The 20000-nt window shown below is 45.2% G+C and overlaps 2 protein-coding genes across 11 annotated transcripts in view; both read right to left on the bottom strand.

The window, feature by feature from the left end:
* Positions 1–20000, bottom strand: part of ptprma (protein tyrosine phosphatase receptor type Ma) — a 357435-nt gene that overhangs the window by 144865 nt on the left and 192570 nt on the right. For 5 of the 10 annotated variants that reach the window (XR_010901392.1, XM_067434738.1, XM_067434745.1 and 2 more), the window contains 3 exons: positions 19735–19809; positions 19077–19103; positions 8011–8198 (listed from right to left, as the gene is read on the bottom strand). Coding sequence is in view for 9 of the 10 variants with exons in the window: in XM_067434738.1 (XP_067290839.1) it covers positions 8011–8198; positions 19077–19103; positions 19735–19809 (290 nt within the window). In the remaining variant the exon portion in view is untranslated. The remainder of the gene's footprint in view (positions 1–8010; positions 8199–19076; positions 19104–19734; positions 19810–20000) is intronic. The other 5 variants (XM_067434739.1, XM_067434746.1, XM_067434741.1 and 2 more) reach the window with 3 other exon arrangements.
* Positions 1–20000, bottom strand: part of lrrc30a (leucine rich repeat containing 30a) — a 327751-nt gene that overhangs the window by 96330 nt on the left and 211421 nt on the right. The window lies entirely within an intron of this gene.

Here is a 20000-nt window from a genome sequence, read left to right on the forward strand (position 1 = left end):
GTGTGTGTCTGTGTGTGTGTGCATCTGTGTTTGTGTGTGTCTGTGTATGTGTGTGTGTGTGTGTGTGTGCGTCTGTGTGTGTGTGTGTGTTCAGTGACAGCGCACCTTCAGATAATGAGATGCGTGAGTCCGACGCCGAGACCTAAATAATGACAGCTGAGTGAAACCGGTGGAGACGTGTCGGCAGAAAAACACACATTTAAATATTCACGAGAGTGTTTACAAAGCCAAGGCGCGTTATAGAGCGCACATTCTGTCAAACACACACTGACGGCGGCGAGGATACACACAAACACACAGAACTGCGAGAGTTGCTGGAGTGAAACCGGAGAGAATAATGACTCCCAGAGTTTGCTTGATGGAAAAATAATCTTTTGAAATATAGAAATGTGGAGCTGAATAAATAAGTTCATGGCCGAGCTGGAGAAACGGCTGGCAGGAAGCTCCGGGCTGTTTCTGTCCCTCTGGGCCGCCCGCTGTGATTGGCCGAGCCCGCAGCCAATCAGACGCAGGACTGCAATGAGGAGCTCGAACCTCACGTTTCTAAGATTAAAACGCACGACATTAACCTTTCCCGATCCTTCTGCGTTTGGCCTCGGAGGATAACCGGAGCCGGTGGGAATGATGGCGATTAACACACGCGCTCTGAAAGATGTCAAAACACGCATGAATAAAACAACGGCTTAATAATGCCTGTTTAATAACGCAGCTCTCTTTACGCATCTCATTAGACGTCGACCTCTGACACGTGTTCTAATCTCACATCACGCTTCAGATTCTGTTACATCATTCCTTAATGTTAGCAGCCTTTGTTAGGCTCCGCCCCCTGGTTACTGTCGCTAACGTGGTCTGGAATGAAATGTGAAGTCGTTTCCGAACGGATGAACAGTAGCCGTGTTTACATCACAGATTTGCCAGAAACGTTTGCGATGTCGATAAAAAACGACGGCGTTTCCAATAACCGATGTTATGCAAATTATTTTTTCCCCCTCATGCGATAAGAAATAAAAACTATGCCATGTATGTTTGCAGTACATGCATTACAAGTAACTTGAGTTACATCATCAGATTACTTTTCCAAGTAACTAGTAAAGTAACGCATTTGTTGAAAATATTCTAAATGAGTGGCCGCGTGCACGAGGCTACTCATTTGCATAAAACACACCCACACTATCTCATATAAGGGCTTTCAGCCCAACCCATCTCCACATAAGAGCTTTCAGCCCATCCCATCTCCATATAAGAGCTTTCAGCCCATCCCATCTCCATATAAGAGCTTTCAGCCCAACCCATCTCCATATAAGAGCTTTCAGCCCATCCCATCTCCATATAAGAGCTTTCAGCCCAACCCATCTCCATATAAGAGCTTTCAGCCCAACCCATCTCTATATAAGAGCTTTCAGCCCAACCCATCTCCATATAAGAGCTTTCAGCCCATCCCATCTCCATATAAGAGCTTTCACCCCAACCCATCTCCATATAAGAGCTTTCAGCCCAACCCATCTCTATATAAGAGCTTTCAGCCCATCCCATCTCCATATAAGAGCTTTCAGCCCAACCCATCTCCATATAAGAGCTTTCAGCCCAACCCATCTCCATATAAGAGCTTTCAGCCCATCCCATCTCCATATAAGAGCTTTCACCCCAACCCATCTCCATATAAGAGCTTTCAGCCCAACCCATCTCTATATAAGAGCTTTCAGCCCATCCCATCTCCATATAAGAGCTTTCAGCCCAACCCATCTCCATATAAGAGCTTTCAGCCCAACCCATCTCTATATAAGAGCTTTCAGCCCATCCCATCTCCATATAAGAGCTTTCAGCCCAACCCATCTCCATATAAGAGCTTTCAGCCCAACCCATCTCCATATAAGAGCTTTCAGCCCAACCCATCTCCATATAAGAGCTTTCAGCCCAACCCATCTCCACATAAGAGCTTTCAGCCCATCCCATCTCCATATAAGAGCTTTCAGCCCATCCCATCTCCATATAAGAGCTTTCAGCCCATCCCATCTCCATATAAGAGCTTTCAGCCCAACCCATCTCCATATAAGAGCTTTCAGCCCATCCCATCTCCATATAAGAGCTTTCACCCCAACCCATCTCCATATAAGAGCTTTCAGCCCAACCCATCTCTATATAAGAGCTTTCAGCCCATCCCATCTCCATATAAGAGCTTTCAGCCCAACCCATCTCCATATAAGAGCTTTCAGCCCAACCCATCTCTATATAAGAGCTTTCAGCCCATCCCATCTCCATATAAGAGCTTTCAGCCCAACCCATCTCCATATAAGAGCTTTCAGCCCATCCCATCTCCATATAAGAGCTTTCAGCCCAACCCATCTCCATATAAGAGCTTTCAGCCCAACCCATCTCCATATAAGATCTTTCAGCCCAACCCATCTCCATATAAGAGCTTTCAGCCCAACCCATCTCCATATAAGAGCTTTCAGCCCAACCCATCTCCATATAAGAGCTTTCAGCCCAACCCATCTCCACATAAGAGCTTTCAGCCCATCCCATCTCCATATAAGAGCTTTCAGCCCATCCCATCTCCATATAAGAGCTTTCAGCCCATCCCATCTCCATATAAGAGCTTTCAGCCCAACCCATCTCCATATAAGAGCTTTCAGCCCATCCCATCTCCATATAAGAGCTTTCAGCCCAACCCATCTCTATATAAGAGCTTTCAGCCCATCCCATCTCCATATAAGAGCTTTCAGCCCAACCCATCTCCATATAACAGCTTTCAGCCCATCCCATCTCCATATAAGAGCTTTCAGCCCAACCCATCTCCATATAAGAGCTTTCAGCCCATCCCATCTCCATATAAGAGCTTTCAGCCCATCCCATCTCCATATAAGAGCTTTCAGCCCAACCCATCTCCATATAAGAGCTTTCAGCCCAACCCATCTCTATATAAGAGCTTTCAGCCCATCCCATCTCCATATAAGAGCTTTCAGCCCAACCCATCTCCATATAAGAGCTTTCAGCCCATCCCATCTCCATATAAGAGCTTTCAGCCCATCCCATCTCCATATAAGAGCTTTCAGCCCATCCCATCTCCATATAAGAGCTTTCAGCCCAACCCATCTCCATATAAGAGCTTTCAGCCCATCCCATCTCCATATAAGAGCTTTCAGCCCAACCCATCTCTATATAAGAGCTTTCAGCCCATCCCATCTCCATATAAGAGCTTTCAGCCCAACCCATCTCCATATAACAGCTTTCAGCCCATCCCATCTCCATATAAGAGCTTTCAGCCCAACCCATCTCCATATAAGAGCTTTCAGCCCATCCCATCTCCATATAAGAGCTTTCAGCCCATCCCATCTCCATATAAGAGCTTTCAGCCCAACCCATCTCCATATAAGAGCTTTCAGCCCAACCCATCTCTATATAAGAGCTTTCAGCCCATCCCATCTCCATATAAGAGCTTTCAGCCCAACCCATCTCCATATAAGAGCTTTCAGCCCAACCCATCTCTATATAAGAGCTTTCAGCCCATCCCATCTCCATATAAGAGCTTTCAGCCCAACCCATCTCCATATAAGAGCTTTCAGCCCAACCCATCTCTATATAAGAGCTTTCAGCCCATCCCATCTCCATATAACAGCTTTCAGCCCATCCCATCTCCATATAACAGCTTTCAGCCCATCCCATCTCCACATAAGAGCTTTCAGCCCATCCCATCTCCATATAACAGCTTTCAGCCCATCCCATCTCCACATAAGAGCTTTCAGCCGATCCCATCTCCATATAACAGCTTTCAGCCCATCCCATCTCCATATAAGAGCTTTCAGCCCAACCCCTCTCCATATAAGAGATTTCAGCCCATCCCATCTCCATATAACAGCTTTCAGCCCATCCCATCTCCATATAAGAGCTTTCAGCCCATCCCATCTCCATATAAGAGCTTTCAGCCCATCCCATCTCCATATAACAGCTTTCAGCCCATCCCATCTCCATATAAGAGCTTTCAGCCCAACCCATCTCCATATAAGAGCTTTCAGCCCATCCCATCTCCATATAACAGCTTTCAGCCCATCCCATCTCCATATAAGAGCTTTCAGCCCAACCCATCTCCATATAAGAGCTTTCAGCCCATCCCATCTCCATATAACAGCTTTCAGCCCATCCCATCTCCATATAAGAGCTTTCAGCCCATCCCATCTCCATATAAGAGCTTTCAGCCCATCCCATCTCCATATAACAGCTTTCAGCCCATCCCATCTCCATATAAGAGCTTTCAGCCCAACCCATCTCCATATAAGAGCTTTCAGCCCATCCCATCTCCATATAACAGCTTTCAGCCCATCCCATCTCCATATAAGAGCTTTCAGCCCATCCCATCTCCATATAAGAGCTTTCAGCCCATCCCATCTCCATATAACAGCTTTCAGCCCATCCCATCTCCATATAAGAGCTTTCAGCCCATCCCATCTCCATATAAGAGCTTTCAGCCCAACCCATCTCCATATAACAGCTTTCAGCCCATCCCATCTCCATATAAGAGCTTTCAGCCCAACCCATCTCCATATAAGAGCTTTCAGCCCATCCCATCTCCATATAAGAGCTTTCAGCCCATCCCATCTCCATATAAGAGCTTTCAGCCCAACCCATCTCCATATAAGAGCTTTCAGCCCAACCCATCTCTATATAAGAGCTTTCAGCCCATCCCATCTCCATATAAGAGCTTTCAGCCCAACCCATCTCCATATAAGAGCTTTCAGCCCAACCCATCTCTATATAAGAGCTTTCAGCCCATCCCATCTCCATATAAGAGCTTTCAGCCCAACCCATCTCCATATAAGAGCTTTCAGCCCAACCCATCTCTATATAAGAGCTTTCAGCCCATCCCATCTCCATATAACAGCTTTCAGCCCATCCCATCTCCATATAACAGCTTTCAGCCCATCCCATCTCCACATAAGAGCTTTCAGCCCATCCCATCTCCATATAACAGCTTTCAGCCCATCCCATCTCCACATAAGAGCTTTCAGCCGATCCCATCTCCATATAACAGCTTTCAGCCCATCCCATCTCCATATAAGAGCTTTCAGCCCAACCCATCTCCATATAAGAGCTTTCAGCCCATCCCATCTCCATATAACAGCTTTCAGCCCATCCCATCTCCATATAAGAGCTTTCAGCCCATCCCATCTCCATATAAGAGCTTTCAGCCCATCCCATCTCCATATAACAGCTTTCAGCCCATCCCATCTCCATATAAGAGCTTTCAGCCCAACCCATCTCCATATAAGAGCTTTCAGCCCATCCCATCTCCATATAACAGCTTTCAGCCCATCCCATCTCCATATAAGAGCTTTCAGCCCAACCCATCTCCATATAAGAGCTTTCAGCCCATCCCATCTCCATATAACAGCTTTCAGCCCATCCCATCTCCATATAAGAGCTTTCAGCCCATCCCATCTCCATATAAGAGCTTTCAGCCCATCCCATCTCCATATAACAGCTTTCAGCCCATCCCATCTCCATATAAGAGCTTTCAGCCCATCCCATCTCCACATAAGAGCTTTCTGTACAAACACACAGCGTCCTCTGTAAAGCATGATTGACGTTTGCCTACGCCAGTTGGCCTGTAAATGCGAATGTCTATTGTAGTTTTGCACTTTATCGAATTGCCTGAAGAACCACCTCATGTGAGCGTAAAAATATTGTGCAATATATGGGAGTTTTTGTGAAATTGACGCGTATTTCCAATTCGGAATTTGAAGGGTAATGGAAGCATGGCTAATGACATTTCAGAGCTGCCAATACATGAAACTGAAGTCTTTTATTTCCCCGTTTATTACTGTAAATCTCTTATAAAGCGCTGTAGAAATAAAGCTGACTTGAAGAAATTGTTAAATTATGCAGTGGCATGATTCAAACTTCCAACAGTCAAAATAAGACCCAAGATTTACACTCCGTTCGCTGTAACCCGGCATCAATATCTCCCATTATGGTTTCATAGTTTTGCATTTATAAAAAGAAAACCTTGGATGATAATATAACAGATAGGATTGGTCAATGGCTGTTTTAAAGGCGGGGCTTAGCGAAGGGCACGACATACCAGCAACTCAAACATCTTACATACATCCAAAAAGGGCTGCTTACCTCGTTTATCTTTTCCAAAGTTAATGTACGGAATAACAAGAAGCATGGATCGGAGGGAAAGATAAGGGAATACTTTAGTGTTGGTCATGGAGTGTAAAAACACAGTCAAGACAAGCAATGGAGCGAGTGAGAGCTGAACTCAACTCTAAAAACAATCTTTATCCATAATGAACGAGCCCTCGGGGCGGCTCCCAACCGTACGGCTGAAAGAGTTACTGCATTGAGATGTGAAGGATAAAGCCGTGAGTGGGAGGATGGCACACACACACACACACACACACACACACACACACACACACACACACACACACACACACACACAGAGAGAGAGAGAGCAGTGGATGTGACGTGACCGCAGCTAGATCATGCAAGTGTGTGTGAGAGTGTGTGTGTGTGTGTGCTTGTTTTTGTGACATATGAGGACCCAAATGTGTATAATGCCATGGGTATGACACAGGTATTACAGGAGAGGGTGAAATATGAGGACATTACCCATGGCCCCACTTTACAAAAGGCTTATAAATCACACAGGAGGAGTTTTTATGAGAAAGTACAAATGCAGAATGTTTCCTGAGATGGGTAGGGGCAGTGTGTGTGTGTGTGTGTGCGTGCGTGTGTGAGTGTGTGTGTGTGTGTGTGTGTGTGTGTGTGTGTGTGTGTGTGTGTGTGTGTGTGTGTGTGTGTGTGTGTGTGTGTGTGTGTGTGAGTGTGTGTGTGTGTGTGTGTGTGTGTGTGTGTGTGTGTGTGTGTGTGCGTGTGTGTGTGTGTGTGTGTGTGTGTGTGTGTGTGAGAGAGAGAGGATAATGTGCTGGACGGGCCAGGAGATGGTGATAACATTTTACTATCGTCTTGTTTTCCAGCACAAACATCTAATCATTCTAAAATCATTAAACAAAATGGCTGTTTTCTGATAAATGTGTGTCAGAATGAGTTTGTGCTTCTGCGAATGGGGCCAGAAAATCACCTCGAGACAAGACTTAAACATTTAAGAATGCTTCGATATTCCTACTGGTAAACAAGACAAAAATACTGAGGAAGAAAATCAATTTTTACTGTGAATAATAAAAGAATAGTTGAATCATTTACTCACTCTCATGTCGATTCAAACCTGTATTACTTTTTTCCCATCAAACACAAAAGGACCATAAAATCTGCTTTTGTGTTTCACAGAAGAAATAAAGCCACAGGTTTGGAACGACATTGCTTTAAACTGCTCGTTGTGTTATGATAAAGCGTCCTGATGTTGTTCTGATAACGCCAAACACACTCTAATTCTCTCCTAATCTCCACTGAAGCATCAGCACATTCCTCAGAGTCTGAAACGCTTCGTTTGTAGATTCAGTCTCTCTAAGCCCCGCCTCTCTGAGAGCTGCTCTGCTGTGATTGGTCAGAAAGCAACCGCTCATTATCATATCTGATTCTCAGCTCTTGACACACAGTGATAGGAACAGTAACGATGGCGTGGGTTTGAGGGCGGGGCTAAGAGACGCTGCTCAGCCAATCAGGACCAGAGGCGGGCATTAACTACAGTCTGTGAGGGGGCGGGGCTAAGAGACGCTGCTCAGCCAATCGGGACCAGAGGTCCCAAAAAACTTTCTCATAAAAACTCCTCCTGTGTGATTTATAAGCCTTTTGTAAAGTGGGGCCATGGGTAATGTCCTCATATTTCACCCTCTCCTGTAATACCTGTGTCATACTCATGGCATTATACACATTTGGGTCCTCATATGTCACAAAAACATGCCCACACACACACACACACACACACACACACAGCATGCAGTGATGTACACACACACACACACACACACACAGCATGCAGTGATGAACACACACACACACACACACACACACACAGCATGCAGTGATGCACACACACGTGCTGAATACCTCGTACTCCTCCTTGAACCCGTAGCCTTCGGCGCACTTCATCTGTGTGATGTGTTGGAGCAGGTCGGCCACGCGGATGGCCGGATGAAGCTGGCCGGTCTGATATGGCACGTCCACGGCCTCGCGCTTCTTATAGGAGTGTGTGTGTGTGTGTGTGTTGCTCTCGCTGGCCAGCGTCTGGCTCTCATCTGGGGGAAGGACAGACGGTCAGCACACCAGCCCATGGCTTACAGATCATAAAGGGTTAGTTCAGCCAGTAATGTAAATTGAGTGATTAATTCCTCCTGTGGTTGGCCAGCCGTCAGACCTCCGCTCATCTTCACACACAGATGAAGATATTAGTGTTGAAATCCGATGGCTCAGAAAGGCCTTCATTGACACCAATGTCATTTCCTCTCTCAAGACCCATAAAGGCACTAAAGACGTCGTTACAAAGCCCATCTCACTACAGCGGCTCTACAATCATTGATGAAGAGGCCAGAATAGAGTTAGTGCGCAAAAACACTAAATAATGACTTATATAGTGATGGCCGATTTCAGAACAAAGCTTCGAACCGTTATGAGTCAGTGAATCGACTCATGATTCGAACCGTTATGAGTCAGTGAATCGACTCATGATTCGAACCGTTATGAGTCAGTGAATCGACTCATGATTCGGATCGCCAAAGTCTCGTGATTCAGCAGTTTGACTCGTGATCCGACTCATGAATCAATTCACTGACTCATAACGGTTCGAAGCTTTGTTCTGAAATCAGCCATCACTATATAAGTCGTTATTTAGTTTTTTGAAAGCTTTGCACCGTGTGCGTTCACATGCTCGTTCTTAAGCCGACTATGCCTAATAATCCGACATTGATCATGGTCATGTAACCGCGGTAACCCGTTTTCTTTTATCAGAGTAAGCTCATAAACGGCGTAAGCAGCATAAACCGCTCGACTCAGGGAGTTTTTTTGCCTCTTCTCCTGATTTTGTGCAGCATGTAAACGCATTAACCTGCTTTCTGTCGGCTTATTGAAGTGCTCATGTGTGATAGGGGACAAAAACACTAACTCACAGCAGATTTAAACGCATCCAGCGAGTGTTCTGTGTAAATTAAGGACATATATCACAAACGCAGACTCTTTAAGACCCTGACAATTATAAAGATGTGTTCTCATCTCATCTCCGGCAGCAGAAGAGGTTCAGTCAGAACGCCGCATTGTGGGGGATTATATATAAATGTAAAAAAAGTGAACGCTTTATTTAACATCACAACTGACGTAACATTTGGAGTACTCAGAGTCAGGTTATTGGTTGGCATGTAAATGCGCTCAGTGAATCAATTCATGATTTTAGAAAATGATGGCCGACTTTTTGAGTCAGTGAATCGTTTCATGAGTCGGATCGCGAGTCAAACTGCTGAACCACGAGACTTTGGCGATCCGAATCATGAATCGATTCACTGAGTCATAACGGTTCGAAGCTTTGTTCTGAAATCGGCCATCACTATATAAGTCGTTATTTAGTGTTTTTCCCGCACTAACTCTATTCTGGCCTCTTCATCAATGATTGTAGAGCCGCTGTAGTGAGATGGGCTTTGTAACGACGTCTTTAGTGCCTTTATGGGTCTTGAGAGAGGAAATGACATTGGTGTCAATGAAGGCCTTTCTGAGCCATCGGATTTCAACACTAATATCTTCATCTGTGTGTGAAGATGAGCGGAGGACTGACGGCTCGCCAACCACAGGAGGAATTAATCACACAATTTACATTACTGGCTGAACTATCCCTTTAAACGACGACTACATGAAGAGATGAGCACAGGACAACAGGCCACGCTAATCCCACATGTGCATAAACAGAACGCCGCACCTCACACCAAAACAAAGCCGTCTGTTCTCATAAACTAGCTAAAGAAACTGGCTAGAGATCGTGGAATGGTGGCCGAATGGAGGGTCACGTGATGTCTTCACAACAGGGGAACCAAAACCAAAAATAAAGCACATCTGAGGATGCAGGTGAGTGGAGGATCACATACGGTATGAAGAGGACGGCCACGGCCATGCTAGCTAATGGACGGGAGGGCGAGATGCTAAACAAGGCCATGCGAGAGAGAGAGAGAAGAGAGAGAGAGAGAGAGAGAGAGAGAGAGAGAGAGAGAGAGAGAGAGAGAGTGAGAGAGAGAGAGAGAGAGAGAGTGAGAGAGAAGAGAGAGAGAGAGAGAGTGAGAGAGAGAGAGAGAGAGAGAGAGAGAGAGAGAGAGAGAGAGAGAGAGAGTGAGAGAGAGAGAGAGAGTGTGAGAGAGAGAGAGTGTGAGAGAGAGAGAGAGAGGGAGAGAGAGAGAGTGTGTGTGTGTGTGTGTGTGTGTGTGTGAGAGAGAGAGAGAGAGAGAGAGAGAGAGAGAAGAGAGAGAGAGAGAGAGAGAGAGAGAGAGAGAGAGAGAGAGAGAGAGAGAGCGGCGACACGGTTTGAGGGGGAGAGGGGGGGCGGATCCCAAAAACACACCCCCAAAAAACACAGGGCCGATTGGCAACTTACCATTAATGGGCACTTTTTAAGAGGATACATAACAGGTTAAATGTGAAGAAAGAAAACAGGAAGAGAGAGGAAAAAGGGTGTAAGCAACAAGATAGCAAGAGCAGCTACACATGAAGACTATCTGAGGTTCTCTTCAGAACCGTCTGGATGACCATCGAGACCTGCGGCCGGGAGAGACGATCCCATTCCGGAACTTCACACTTTCGGCTTCAGTCGTCGTCGAAACGACGCTGATATTCTTTTAACTTTTCTTACGGATCTTGTAGAATCAAAAGTGCTTTAGTAACCATATTTCAATGTTCGTCATAAGCGAATCGGCATCAGGGTCACGGTTCGAAGTTTTAACCTTGTTTTTTTCAGAGCTACAATTGGTTTCAATTTGTCAAACCGAATAAACGTTGAATTTGCGACATAGTTTCATCGTTCCACTTTCGGTACTTTGTTAATTGAGCGTTAAACGTTTGTTCCAACATTGAAACAACTGACATTATTTTTTTAAACACATTTAAATGTTTATTTATGAGACGACGTAACAAATCACGGATGAATCAGGGTTAAAATTGGTTAAAATATGGCAAATTGAATTAACGTTGAAATTGCGGCATTGTTTCATAATATTACTTTTAGAACAGATTTTGTTGATCTGAAGTGCTTTATTAACTATATTACACTAATTTAACTTAGTTTCAGTTTAGCAGATCGAAGTAATGTTGATAATGCAACATTGTTTTATCGTTCCAGTTTCTGTGCAGACTTTCAATGCTGATTTCCAAGTACACTACCCTAAAGGATTATTAGGAACAGCTGTTCAGTTTCTCATTAATGCAGTTATCTAATCAGCCAATCAGATGGCAGTTCTTCAGTGCATTTAGGGGTGTGGTCCTGGTCAAGACAATCTCCTGAACTCCAGACTGAATGTCCGAATGGGAAAGAAAGGTGATTTAAGCCGTTTTGAGCGTGGCATGGTTGTTGGTGCCAGACGGGCCGGTCTGAGTATTTCACAATCTGCTCAGTTACTGGGATTTACACACACAACCATTTCTAGGGTTTACAAAGAATGGTGTGAAAAGGGAAGAGCATCCAGTCTGCAGCAGTCCTGTGGGAGAAAATGCCTTGTTGATGCTCGAGGTCAGAGGAGAATGGGCCGACTGATTCAAGCTGATAGAAGAGCAACTTTGACTGAAATAACCACTCGTTACAACCGAGGTATGCAGCAAAGCATTTGTGAAGCCACAACACACACAACCTTGAGGCGGATGGGCTACACCAGCAGAAGACCCCACCGGGGACCACTCATCTCCACTACAAATAGGACAAAGAGGCGACAATCTGCACAAGCTCACCAAAATTGACTGAGCTTAGACCAAAATAGACTGGAGAAATTTTCCCTGGTCTGATGAGTCTCGATTTCTGCTGAGGCATTCAGATGGTAGAGTCAGAATTTGGCGTAAACAGAATGAGAACATGGACCCATCATGCCTTGTTCCCACTGTGCAGGCTGGTGGTGGTGGTGTAATGGTGTGGGGATGTTTTCTTGGCACACTTTAGGCCCCTTAGTGCCAATTGGGCATCGTTTAAATGCCACGGCCGACCTGAGCATTGTTTCTGACCATGTCCATCCCTTTATGACCACCATGTGCCCATCCTCTGATGGCTACTTCCAGCAGGATAATGCACCATGTCACAAAGCTCGAATCATATCGTATTGGTTTCTTGAGCATGCCAATGAGTTGACTGAACTAAAATGGCCGCCACAGTCCCCAGATCTCAACCCAATAGAGCATCTTTGGGATGTGGTGGAACGGGAGCTTCGTGCCCTGGATGTGCATCCCACAAATCTCCATCAACTGCAAGATGCTCTCCTATCAATATGGGCCGACATTTCTAAAGAATGCTTTCAGCAGCTTGTTGATCAATGCCACGGAGAATTAAGGCAGTTCTGGAGGCGAAAGGGTCAAACACAGCATTAGTGTGAGCTCCTAATAATCCTTTAGGGGAGTGGATATTGAGTGCTAAACATTTGTTCCAACATTGAAACAACTGCCATTTTTAAGCACATTTCGGTGTTTATTCTTGGTTCTTGAATCACGATGAATCAGGGTTAAATCCGAATCAACACTGACATTGCAACATTAACGTTTTTGCACAGATCTTGTTAAAATGGCGATGTTGATTTATACGTATTTTGCTAAACGGATGTGCGCCGGAGGAATGAGATCTGCCTAAAATGGTGCTCTTTAAAAAAAAAAAAAAACATTTTATAATTAACATAATTCAGAAAAAACGGAATAAACGGCGTATAGCTACCAAACTAACGTCAGCTTAAGCGGTAGTTTGCGCCAGACTTTCTTTCTTCTATAACACAATACATGTTTTTGTCCATGCAGTCTCTTTAAGTGCTTTATGGGATGCCTACACTGTCAGAAAAAGGTACAGTGCTGTCACTGGGGCCCTAAGGAACCGAAAAGGTACAAACACTCTCTCTTAAAGCACAGTGCTGGGGAAAGCTACTTTAAAAAAGTAATGCGTTACAATATTGCGTCACTCCCATAAAGAGTAACTAGTCTTTAACCAGAAACTATTTAACTAGAGTTAAATAGTTACTTTTTAAGAAAAGTAATGTGTTACATTACTTTTGCATTACATTTTGCTAGGGTTTACCAATAAAAACAGATCAGCAGCAAGATATTGGTCAATAAAGTGAGACTGAATGCAAAAAAAAAATGTATGTATTTAACATATTTAATTATTAGAGGTTTGCTTAGTATTCTGATTTTACATTTTACAGATTTTATTCATTTTAAGGAATACTGAATCGTTTATTTTGTGCAAATGAGATTTAGTAAATGCACGCTCACATTGAGCCTAGAACTGCAATAACCATCATGTTTACACACAGCGACCCCACATTTGACTCAACATTGGGACAAGAGAGCGGTCAGTCAATAAATGGGAAAAAGTAACTTGCGCTACATTTTTGAAAAAGTAACTCAGATATTTTGTTGTAAATTTTAAAAGTAATGCGCTACTTTACTTGTTACTTTAAAAAGTAATCTGATTACATTCCTCAAGTTACTTGTAATGCGTTATCCCAACACTGTTTTGGGGACAGTCAAATAAATGTGAAAAAGTAACTCAGATATTTTGTTGAAAATTTGAAAAGAAATGCGTTACTTTACTAGTTACTTGTAATGCGTTACGCCCAACACTGCTGATATGTACCATTTAGGGGCAAAGATGTACCTTTACACTCTTGTCCTCCAGTGACAGCGCTGTAGTTTTTTTCTGAGAGTGTGTTATAATTGAATGAATGGGAAACATCCTTCCTGAGCGCAGGTCCTCGTCTAATCTAATGCCTTCCTAAAGGAGAGTAAATCTGGGAACTGGTGTAAAACACGTGCATCATTGATCTTATTAGGGCTGTGCGATATTGAAGAAAAGTGCGATATGCAATACCTTGTTAAATAATGCGATATTCAATATGCGATCAATCAGCACAGCTCAGCTCAGCTGCAGGCACTCATTTAAACGGATGCTGAGCAGTGTAGTGTTTTACCTTCTCAAATTGATTTTTATGAAAGGCATGAACTGAAAATGTGCCAGACTGAACTCGCGTTGTGAAGGTATGCCGCGAGTGTGGTCGCGATTACCTCAGCGCTCTTCATGAGAGCTCATCATCTCATTGATGACGTTAAATGTAATCTGACTCCTAATCTGAGTTAGTGCTGTGAGACTCACGCGGCGACTCCATCGTTATATTGAACACACACGTTCAGTTTTTAATTATAGTGTCTTCTCTAACTCAGTCACAGTAATCCAATAGCAGTGACTGTGGGAGTGGCCTCACACGGCAGTGAAGCATTCTGGGAATTGTAGTCTTTCATCCCCATGAGACAAAAATACATTTTCTGTCTTTTCTCAGTCTAGAAAACACCAAATTCAAAAATAATTTCACATTTCTACTACATTAATGACCCAGTTTAAACACAGACTCATCTTCCCAGCGCTTAAGTAACAGTCGTGTGCCCAGTCTATTCTCTGCGATATGCCGACCTAAAACAGACCCTTTTCAAAATGTTGAAGTCGCCGTTCAGATATTGGGTGTCAAACTCATAGACTGTAATAAATATGGCCGTAGTGTCCGTGACGTCACCCGCAGGATTCTGAAGAGCCGTTCTGAAGCGTAGAGTCGAGCTGGGCGCCGCCATCTTGCGAGCGAGTCATCGCGCGTCACTCCCGGATAACAGAAAATGGCTGAAGAGGCGGGGCTTAGGGGATGTGGGCGGAGCTTATGTGACGCAATGACTATTGGAGGCGGATAAATGGCTATCCACCTGTCACTCAAAGAGGCCACGCCCTTAATTATGCAGAACTTTAAGGCTTTATATAATGTAAACAAATGAGTTATAAAAATATTCACCCCTTCACAGTCGTCATGAAGGGCAAAATTAGCCGTATAGACGAAAAACCACAATTTGTCCCAGGCTGTAAACCCCCTCTAGTGGCTCTAGTGGCCAGAGGAGGAACTGCAGTTTACATTACTACAGTATCGGCTTCTGGAGCCGCTCTAGTGGCCAGTGGAGGAACTGCAGTTTACATTACTACAGTATCGGCTTCTGGAGCCGCTCTAGTGGCCAGAGGAGGAACTGCAGTTTACATTACTACAGTATCGGCTTCTGGAGCCGCTCTAGTGGCCAGTGGAGGAACTGCAGTTTACATTACTACAGTATCGGCTTCTGGAGCCGCTCTAGTGGCCAGAGGAGGAACTGCAGTTTACATTACTACAGTATCGGCTTCTGGAGCCGCTCTAGTGGCCAGAGGAGGAACTGCAGTTTACATTACTACAGTATCGGCTTCTGGAGCCGCTCTAGTGGCCAGCGGAGGAACTGCAGTTTACATTACTACAGTATCGGCTTCTGGAGCCGCTCTAGTGGCCAGCGGAGGAACTGCAGTTTACATTACTACAGTATCGGCTTCTGGAGCCGCTCTAGTGGCCAGAGGAGGAACTGCAGTTTACATTACTACAGTATCGGCTTCTGGAGCCGCTCTAGTGGCCAGAGGAGGAACTGCAGTTTACATTACTACAGTATCGGCTTCTGGAGCCGCTCTAGTGGCCAGAGGAGGAACTGCAGTTTACATTACTACAGTATCGGCTTCTGGAGCCGCTCTAGTGGCCAGCGGAGGAACTGCAGTTTACATTACTACAGTATCGGCTTCTGGAGCCGTTCTAGTGGCCAGCGGAGGAACTGCAGTTTACATTACTACAGTATCGGCTTCTGGAGCCGCTCTAGTGGCCAGAGGAGGAACTGCAGTTTACATTACTACAGTATCGGCTTCTGGAGCCGCTCTAGTGGCCAGAGGAGGAACTGCAGTTTACATTACTACAGTATCGGCTTCTGGAGCCGCTCTAGTGGCCAGACGAGGAACTGCAGTTTACATTACTACAGTATCGACTTCTGGAGCCGCTCTAGTGGCCAGAGGAGGAACTGCAGTTTACATTACTACAGTATCGGCTTCTGAAGCCGCTCTAGTGGCCAGCGGAGGAACTGCAGTTTACATTACTACAGTATCGGCTTCTGGAGCCGCTCTAGTGGCCAGTGGAGGAACTGCAGTTTACATTACTACAGTATCGGCTTCTGGAGCCGCTCTAGTGGCCAGAGGAGGAACTGCAGTTTACATTACTACAGTATCGGCTTCTGGAGCCGCTCTAGTGGCCAGAGGAGGAACTGCAGTTTACATTACTACAGTATCGGCTTCTGGAGCCGCTCTAGTGGCCAGACGAGGAACTGCAGTTTACATTACTACAGTATCGACTTCTGGAGCCGCTCTAGTGGCCAGAGGAGGAACTGCAGTTTACATTACTACAGTATCGGCTTCTGGAGCCGCTCTAGTGGCCAGAGGAGGAACTGCAGTTTACATTACTACAGTATCAGCTTCTGGAGCCGCTCTAGTGGCCAGTCGAGGAACTGCAGTTTACATTACTACAGTATCCGCTTCTGGAGCCGCTCTAGTGGCCAGAGGAGGAACTGCAGTTTACATTACTACAGTATCAGCTTCTGGAGCCGCTCTAGTGGCCAGAGGAGGAACTGCAGTTTACATTACTACAGTATCGGCTTCTGGAGCCGCTCTAGTGGCCAGAGGAGGAACTGCAGTTTACATTACTACAGTATCAGCTTCTGGAGCCGCTCTAGTGGCCAGAGGAGGAACTGCAGTTTACATTACTACAGTATCGGCTTCTGGAGCCGCTCTAGTGGCCAGTGGAGGAACTGCAGTTTACATTACTACAGTATCGGCTTCTGGAGCCGCTCTAGTGGCCAGAGGAGGAACTGCAGTTTACATTACTACAGTATCAGCTTCTGGAGCCGCTCTAGTGGCCAGAGGAGGAACTGCAGTTTACATTACTACAGTATCAGCTTCTGGAGCCGCTCTAGTGGCCAGAGGAGGAACTGCAGTTTACATTACTACAGTATCAGCTTCTGGAGCCGCTCTAGTGGCCAGAGGAGGAACTGCAGTTTACATTACTACAGTATCAGCTTCTGGAGCCGCTCTAGTGGCCAGAGGAGGAACTGCAGTTTACATTCCTACAGTATCGGCTTCTGGAGCCGCTCTAGTGGCCAGTGGAGGAACTGCAGCTTACATTCCTACAGTATCGGCTTCTGGAGCCGCTCTAGTGGCCAGAGGAGGAACTGTAGTTTACATTACTACAGTATCGGCTTCTGGAGCCGCTCTAGTGGCCAGAGGAGGAACTGCAGTTTACATTACTACAGTATCAGCTTCTGGAGCCGCTCTAGTGGCCAGAGGAGGAACTGCAGTTTACATTACTACAGTATCGGCTTCAGGAGCCGCTCTAGTGGCCAGAGGAGGAACTGCAGTTTACATTACTACAGTATCGGCTTCTGGAGCCGCTCTAGTGGCCAGTGGAGGAACTGCAGTTTACATTACTACAGTATCGGCTTCTGGAGCCGCTCTAGTGGCCAGAGGAGGAACTGCAGTTTACATTACTTCAGTATCGGCTTCTGGAGCCGCTCTAGTGGCCAGAGGAGGAACTGCAGTTTACATTACTACAGTATCGGCTTCTGGAGCCGCTCTAGTGGCCAGTGGAGGAACTGCAGTTTACATTACTACAGTATCGGCTTCTGGAGCCGCTCTAGTGGCCAGTGGAGGAACTGCAGTTTACATTACTACAGTATCGGCTTCTGGAGCCGCTCTAGTGGCCAGAGGAGGAACTGCAGTTTACATTACTACAGTATCGGCTTCTGGAGCCGCTCTAGTGGCCAGAGGAGGAACTGCAGTTTACATTACTACAGTATCGGCTTCTGGAGCCGCTCTAGTGGCCAGAGGAGGAACTGCAGTTTACATTACTACAGTATCGGCTTCTGGAGCCGCTCTAGTGGCCAGAGGAGGAACTGCAGTTTACATTACTACAGTATTGGCTTCTGGAGCCGCTCTAGTGGCCAGAGGAGGAACTGCAGTTTACATTACTACAGTATCGGCTTCTGGAGAGATCGCAGGAGGAGCCGCTTGGTATATTCACATAGACAACAGATGATTTACATTTAAATATTTCATAATTTTTACTGTATATTATCACATGAATCCAGCTTTAATGATAGAAATAAATCACACGTTGCCATATCGCAATATTTTGATAATTTCGATATATTGCACAGCCCTAAATCTTATAACGACTGAGAGTGTTTGAAGCATGACGAGCGTAGACATTTTGAGATCACTCCCCCCTCATCCGGTCCACATTATCTGTCCATGCACATGAGAGTCATAGACATACGTGACGTCACGCACACGACACGGAATGCGGATGGGATGGGGTGAAGCCTCGGCTCAGAGGAATATAAACCTCAAGTCTCACACACACGAGAAAAGCAGGCAGGTATGAATGTGAGGAAGCGTCAGGTCTACTTCCTGTCTGTCTCTCATCAACACTAGCTAACTGCGCTGAAAACCGGAGGCTCCTCCTCGCCGCTTCCGACTCGTTTTCCGGAACAAATATCCTAACATCCCGACTGGACAAAGGCTTTTCTTACTTAGTATTTTTGTCTTGTTTCTAGTCTAAATATCTAAAAATTCTTACATTAAGAAACACTTACTAGACAAGTAAAAATATTGTCTTGTTTGGGGAAAATAACTCAAAATGAAGAGAGTTTTTGCTTAAAATAAGATAAATAATCTGCCAATGGGGTGAGAAAAATAATCTTAATTCAAACAGAAAACAAGATTATTTTTCTCACCCCATTGGCAGATTATTTATCTTATTTTAAGCAAAAACTCTCTTCATTTAGAGTTATTTTCCCCAAAACAAGACAATTACTTTTGCTTGTCTAGTAAATGTTTCCTGTTTTAAGAACTTTTAGATGTCTGGACTAGAAACAAGACAAAAATACTGAGTAAGAAAAGCATGTTTTGCAGAAGGACATTAGAGATCGGTTCTGTAAAGCGCGATGGAAGCGCTGAGGAAGAGCTTCCGGTTTTTTAGTGTATTCTCAGCACGTCCTCACTGTGTGGAAACGGATAGAGAAGGTTTTCTCACCTAAGATGGCCGTCGGCACAAACGGGTCTGTTCTCAGGCCAGAAGAAGAGCAGAGGTTTAGAGAGGAGAGAAGAGACGGGTTCAGTCAGGACGCTTTACACACACACACAAACACACACACACACACACACACACACACACACACACACACACACACACACACACACACACACACAAACACACACACACACACACAAACACACACACACACACACACACACACACACACACACACACACACACACACAAACACACACACACACACACAAACACACACACACACACACACACACACACACACACACACACACACACACACACACACACACACACACACACACACACACACACACACAAACACACACACACACACACACACACACACTGCCCCTAAACCTACCCATCACAGGAAACATTCTGCATTTTTACTTTCTCATAAAAACTCCTCCTGTGTGATTTATAAGCCTTTTGAAAAGTGGGGACCGCTGGCTGGTGATCTCAGCTTTTACAATCCTTATGGGGACATTTGGTCCCCACAATGTAATATAAGCAAGGGCACACACATACACACACACACACACACACACACACGTGATGTCAGAGCTGTGACAGAAGCAGGCAGTTTCAGACAGAAAGGATCCGGCATGCGTTGCTTTACCTGGATAGTAGGAGTTTGGCACGGCGGTGCTCAGTGTGTTAGTCTTCAGAGTAAAGGAGGACGGCGACGACACAGCTTTTAGAATAAAAGAGCAGGCAAGACGGGATTAATAAGCAAATACATTCTTAAAACACTGCCTAACCCTAACACTCCCTAACACACACACACACCACACACACACACACACACACACACACACACACACACACACACACACACACACACACACACACACACACACTAAAACCCCTGGGCCAGTCTAAGCG

This window comes from Pseudorasbora parva, chromosome 24 (assembly GCF_024679245.1).
Source record: "Pseudorasbora parva isolate DD20220531a chromosome 24, ASM2467924v1, whole genome shotgun sequence".
In the NCBI taxonomy this organism is placed as follows: domain Eukaryota; kingdom Metazoa; phylum Chordata; class Actinopteri; order Cypriniformes; family Gobionidae; genus Pseudorasbora; species Pseudorasbora parva.